The sequence below is a fragment of the Ipomoea nil genome, unplaced genomic scaffold (genome assembly GCF_001879475.1).
Source record: "Ipomoea nil cultivar Tokyo-kokei standard unplaced genomic scaffold, Asagao_1.1 scaffold0117, whole genome shotgun sequence".
Taxonomy (NCBI): domain Eukaryota; kingdom Viridiplantae; phylum Streptophyta; class Magnoliopsida; order Solanales; family Convolvulaceae; genus Ipomoea; species Ipomoea nil.
In genome coordinates this window covers 2116363-2122999 of record NW_017616545.1, presented here as the reverse complement: position 1 = coordinate 2122999, position 6637 = coordinate 2116363, and the positions used below count along the sequence as shown (strand labels likewise).

Genomic DNA, 6637 nt, shown 5'->3' with positions numbered 1-6637 from the left:
AAAGAAAGAGAAATTCTGGACAATGCTGTCTACGAGTCTCTGGCCACGAAAGACAAATGTCTGGCACAGGCAACACGTCTGGCAAACGAAAGGAAGATGGTTTTGAACAATGCTAACAAGCACTCATCTCACTCACCCACCTTTCGTTGGTATCCAGTTTCTGAGGCTCCACAAAAGAGTGAAAAGTCTTATGAAGACTTCACTCTAGTTCACTCTCAGTCACCAACCAACTCAACTACGCCCACTCTTTCTCTAGAGGAACTGGACGAATATGCGAACAAGGCAAATCTGCATGACATGACTGATGAGTTGACTCGTTTGGAGCTTCACGTGCCTTATCATTTTCTTTAAACAGTGTCTGTTTTTATCTATATGGCTTGGAGTATCTCTGCACGATTCATTTCAATGAAATTATCTACCGTTATTGCTGTTACTAATTGCTCTTTTGACCATGAATCTTTAATGTCAGACTATTTCTTTCGGGTCAAAGATAAAGCATTATCTCTTAAATGCATCAAATATGACAATGAATGCATGGATCTAAATGCTAATTGGCTCTACAAAAATCATAGTCTCTCCTAATGGTTAACCACTGCATAAAACATTGATCTTCATCTCAAATTGCTATAAAAAGAGGACATTGGTTTCACTTAAAAGCATCCCTTACTTCTCAACAATGGCTCCTAAAGTTTCAATTACCAGGAAAGCATCAAGGAGAACCCGAGCTCATCCAGAAGAAGATGAACAAGGCAATCATATTCTCGGCAACAATCCTATGAATCCTTTGAATATCTCATCTGACTCAGAAAGTGAGGATTTTGATGAACTCATCAAAAGATGTGCTGATGAAGATGCCAGATCCTTTGATCCCAATGAGGAACCCCCTCTAATTGTTAGAAAGGGCTTCTTGTCACTAGACTCCAGGAACAATCCCACTATGGATAAAGATTTTAGGGAGTTCTATCGAACATATGATTGCGAGACTGAGCTTGTTGGGTACATTGAAGGAGAATCTGATGAAGAAATGTATCCTCTCGAGGGACCATCTCGTCCAAAAGCCCCTACATCAAGGAAAATTCCTAAGGTCACTAGGGGCGAAACCAGTAAGACAGGGAAAGGGAAGGGAAAGAAATGAAAATCTTGTCGTTATTTGTTCAATAATCGTCCTTAATTCTGCATTTCTGTTCCTCTATGTTTCGTGCATTTATTAATGAAGTTTTTCTGGCATGAATCTCTGACTGTCTGATATTTGCATACATTGGAATCATCTCACTGACCTTGAAATTATGATATTCTTGAAAATATCCATTCAAAGTCTACTACGCTATTAATGGTCAGTTGAAGAAATGTATGGTCATAAATTACAGCACTGAATGCTGTGGGTAGTTTCGCATCGATATCTCTTCACGCTATACCTATAAAAGGAGGGACATATCTCACTCTTCTCTATCTTCACCATCTTAAAAAATGGCTCCTAAAAAGCGTTTTACAAGGGGAGATTCTCGCAAACAAAGAGAACTCGCCAGGAAAATTAGAGAAAAACAGGGAGACCTATACCCTGGTAACAGTCTTCAACCACCCTTGGAGGTCTCCTCCGATACCGACTCATCATCTCAGTATGATGAGATGGCTGGCTACATTGTTGAGGAACCCGAGGAAGCTCCTCCAGAAGAGGAAGTCCCTCAACAAGAGAAAAGCCCTGCTGATCTGCCCAACAAGTATTATGTCAAAGATTGTGCCAATTATCTCAATGAAGAAATCAAATCTGAGCGTAAAGAAGAACCCACTTCATCTTCGGACTCTAAATTTCTGCGTACCGGCAAATGGTACAAAAGAATGTGGGCAGAACTCAAGAAACCGAAAGCTGAGCCTCATGAGGATAAGGCAAACGAGAGGAAGAAAAACTAATCTTTTGGATTATGTATCTCATTTTCTGTATCTGTCTCTCTCGTTTGGATGAATAATAAAATCTTGGTTTCAATGATTTTAGTTTGAACTTAATTGAGTGATGAACGAAACTTTAGTTGTTTTTGTTCACACTTACCATAGAATACCAATGACTGGGAATATCTTTCTTGGAAATGCATATATTCTCTCAAGCGTGCTATTCGTGACTATGGCTAGTCAATCGGGTCACACCTTTTGATAAAATCTTATACTCTATATAAAGGACATTTTCGGGAAATATGGCTTCACTCTTCACAACTTATATCATCATGGACAAGAGAAAAGCAATGTCTCTCACAACCGAGAGTTTGTCTGGAAAAGTTAAATCCAAGAATGCTCCTCGTCATGAACCAGAGAATTCGTTGTTGGAGGATTCATCTTCAACTGATGGACCCACCAAAGTCTCAAGCATCTCTGAGTTTCTCTCGCTTGTAAAGATTGCGCCTCATCTTAAAAATGATGAAAAATACATGGCTATTTATGCTGCTGTTGAGGCTTGGGTTAAGGCTGAACTGGATGACATGGAAAGGCGAGGTCTTTCAAAAGACCCTATGGGCACCGACCATGAGACAATTGTGGGAGAAGTGTTCACTTTTGAGGTTCACAAGAAGGAATACCTTGATTATGCCCAACAGGAGAAAAATGCCGAGGAATAAAGACTCATGAAGCTTTAAACTACGAGAGATGTAGTGACAGTGCTCAATATCTTTGTCTCGTGTAATAAGACATCTCTCGGGTTATCTTATAAAAGTTTCGTTGTATGTTATGTTCATTAGACTTTATTTGTCTAATGGATCTTTCGTCTAGTAAAGTTTATCTTGTTTCGATTTTCAGTCGTACTTAAGAAGCTTCAAAATAAATGAATCATCTGAACCGTTAACACGTTTCATCATGGGGATCATGTGGCCGAGAAAAATGGTCCACTACCCCACAATCTCTGACAGAAGAATTGATGTGAATTTAATGCATATGCATGCAGTTGAGTGGATTTCTCTCTCTACATTTAATATGGAATGATCAAAACTGATCTGAGCATGATCTTATCATACTCCAATAACCAGATCAGTTACATTTTGAAGAAATGAACCGGTTGAAAGTTTGAAATTCAAACTACCCATCACTAAAATGGGTCACCCGTATTTGTATAACCGGAACCCAAGAAAACCCTACATAAACCCTCTTCATACCATTCCTCATCTCTTTTATGCACTCTTCATATCAAATCTGCCTTTACACCGTCACTACATTCAAAAACCTCTCAAATGGCGAAATCACCAAAAGCTACCACCTCCGAAGCTGAACCTGAAGTACCAACTACACTGGAGATACCAACCTTTCCCATAGATGGTATTGCTTTTATTGAATCTCGGACCCCCTCATCGTCGGAGGAAGCATGTGGGATGCACATGGCTTCCTGAAGTATGTCATCGATCGAGACTTCGGCGAAAAGATCATCACCTTGCTTAAGTTGGTTCCCTACGGATGTTGCACAATGTTACATGAATGCTTCTGTTTCTACGGATACTCTTACCATAACCTCAAGAGTCAACAACCAAGTAGTAACAGTCACATCGGAGGATATTAGGGCTGCCTATGAATTGCCTCAGATAGACGAGTCCTACAAGTCCAATCTTGCCTTTTATCACTATGATCAGGATGATTTTTATGCATCTATAAAAAACAAGCAAAGTCCAACTACAATCACATGGCCTTTGAAGAAGAAGTGGTTCCGTTTGGATTACGAGTTCACAGTGGACATCTTCAATAAGCTTGTCGAACACAAGACATCGGGAACAGACGATGTAACGAAAGAAAAGCTCAAAATGCAGCACGCATTTCTCTATGATCACAAGGTGGACTGGTTGAAAATTATTTTCAACAACCTCATACATGTCATCACTTTTAATAGAAAAAGCCCTGGAGATATTACGAAGAAAATGGGCTACGGGTTCTTGGTTAGTCACCTCCTCACCACAAAGAGAATCCCTATGAAACCAGGAATCAGGCATGGACCTAAGGCATGTCACATGCAGCACAAGCCCACTGGCTATGATAAGCAGAAAGCTTTAGAACTAGATATACCTTTGGAGCAGGTCAAGGCTAAACGGAAGTCCAAAAAGGCAAAGGATTCAGAATATGATCAGCCTAAGCCGTAACGACTGAAGAGGGAGAAAAACTCGCTTTGTGTTGAAACGAAAGAAGCTACTGATGAGGAACTATCTCCCACTCCGATAGCAAATCCAGAAGAAATGACAACTCGGACTCCACCTGTTCTATCAGTGGATCCAATCATTGTGGACCACTCTTCTGACGATGACAATATTGCTCTCTCTGTTCTCAGTAAAAAGGGGCAGATTAAGTCTCCAGAAAAATCGTCACACCTCTCTCAGCGAAGGAAGGTACCAGGAGGAATAAAGAATCTTCCCAGGGGGGAAGACAAAACGAAAGAGGTATATTCCCAGGGGGAAGACAAAACGAAAGAGGTATATTCCCAGGGGGAAGACAAGACGACAGAAAAATCTTCTCAGAGGGAAGATAAGTCGAAAGATGAGGAAAACCCGAAAGCAGCCTCCTCCGAGAAGAATTCAATGGCGAAAAATAAATCATCCAGAAGAAAAGCAAACTCCAAACCGTCCAAGAAACGAAAGCACAGATCCTCTTCAGAACCTCAAGATTCTATCTCTTTGAAAAGCCTCCAACCATAAGAACCCATTTCAATAGAGCGAACTTCTCCATGTTCGACACAAGAACCTGTTGTCATGGAAAAGGAGGTCAATCACTTAAGTCTCCCACAAGAACCTGGCTTGCCAGAAGAGACGAGAGAAGTGATTGCCAACAAGAATGATGATGTTATCCCTCCTACCGAAAGTTCCCTCCCACAAGAACCTACCCTTGCAGAGCAGGTACCGGGTATTCTGACACAAGAACCTGCATTGGTAGTTGAGGACAATCAGGTGATCCCTGATACGATCATTGATCCGAAAAGCAGTGATAACACCACCAGTAGTTGCGCCTATCCCTCCATCACCAGATCAATTCTTTGAAAGGCTATAGAGACTGACTACAACCGCGTAATGCAATGGCAGAAATAGCGCACAGCCGAAATAGATACTCTACTTGAAACAGCCGAAGCAATGAAAGAAGAAGAGAAATTTGCCCTAGAGTGGGTTGGCACGAAAGATGTCTACGAAGCACTCCGTCTTGAAACAATTGGACGAGTGTACTCTTATAAAGTGACCAATCGCACTCTCGGTAAGGATAAGGCACCCCTATGCATCGAGCTCAACAAACCTCCCTTGGATCCAGCATTTGAAGCAGAAATGAAGGAGCTTCGTTATGCAATGCTCCTATTGACAATCAAGACTGACTTAGAAAAATCGCACCAGAACGATCCCAATTGCGAAGTCAGTGCATCAAAGGACGAAAATGGGAAAGAAATAACTGATGAATCTGAGGATGAAGAAGATGCAGATACTAATGATGCTGAGGATGCAGACGATGAGGATGATGATGACGACGATGCTGATGATGATGACAATCAGAATGGGGGTAACACGAATAATGATGCTGCAATCCCCGAAGAATCCTCATCACACAACTCTTCCTCCCGAAGTGATGACAAAAGGGAAGCATCACTCAAGGATGACGAAACTTCAAACACTCAACCGGAAGACTTGTCTCGAGCTATCGTCCCTCATGTTCAACCTATGGACGAAACTCCTATCAAGAGAGTAGATGGAACTCCTCGTGATGACAAAATGGATGCCTCACCAATCCTGATAAGCTTTGCAAGTGGTGGCAAAATGTAAGCACAACCTCAAGCGGAACACATGGACACCTCCCCAACAAATATTGAAGAAGAATCTCCACCAGTCTCTCCACATCATGTCATGAATCTTATGAGAGAAACTGTTCACACAGCTGAAGTCATCCACCGAGAATATCTAACGCTTCGCCAAAGGGACACTCAAACTTTGGATGACTTATCTAAGAAGGTGGACCAACTGATGGCGGCTCAAGCTCAATCTTGCTCTCCACCACAAGAACAACCTCAACCACAACAACAAGCTCCGCCCGAACAGCAGTCTCATATTCACTTGGCAAAGAAACTTCATGAACTTCACACCGCTGTCGACAAGGTCGCAAAGCAACAACACGAACTCAAGCACTCGCATTTTAGCCTCAAAGAGCATGTTGATTTAGCTTGCACAAAGTTGGAGACTGCACATGACAATACCTTTCAAATGGGTCAGTATCTGTATCAAATTCTTGGATATGTGCAAGATACCTTTGCTGCAGTCAACAAGTTGTCCACTCCTCCTACCACTTGTGCTGATGATGCCAAAAAGGGGGAAAAGAGGAACCCTGATGATAAGGATGATGATCATCCTAGGGACAACTCGAGAAATCGCTCTCCATCTTTTGCACAGAATGATTCTGAAAGAAGAAGCACGAACCCTCCACCTTACCGAGATCATCAACCTTCTCAATCAAGATATCACTCATCTCGTGGTCATCAACAGTCACAACACTATTCTATCAAGCCTCGCCAATCGCTCGGCTCTGAGTCCAAATACATCTTCACTGGGTTGTCAAAGAGACAAAAAACGAGTCTAAGACAAAGGCTTATGAAAGATAGAAAGGTAACAATGGATGGCATGGGAAACTTTATGGATTTTATAACATATGA

General features: G+C 41.7%; 1 protein-coding gene across 1 annotated transcript; it reads left to right on the top strand.

Moving 5' to 3' along the window:
• The first annotated feature begins 5081 nt into the window (after positions 1 to 5081).
• On the top strand, positions 5082 to 5756 carry LOC109165295 (pheromone-processing carboxypeptidase KEX1-like). Its single transcript, XM_019314026.1, has one exon. The coding sequence runs from the start codon at positions 5082 to 5084 to the stop codon at positions 5754 to 5756; it is 675 nt and encodes a 224-aa protein (XP_019169571.1).
• Positions 5757 to 6637: the final 881 nt, after the last annotated feature.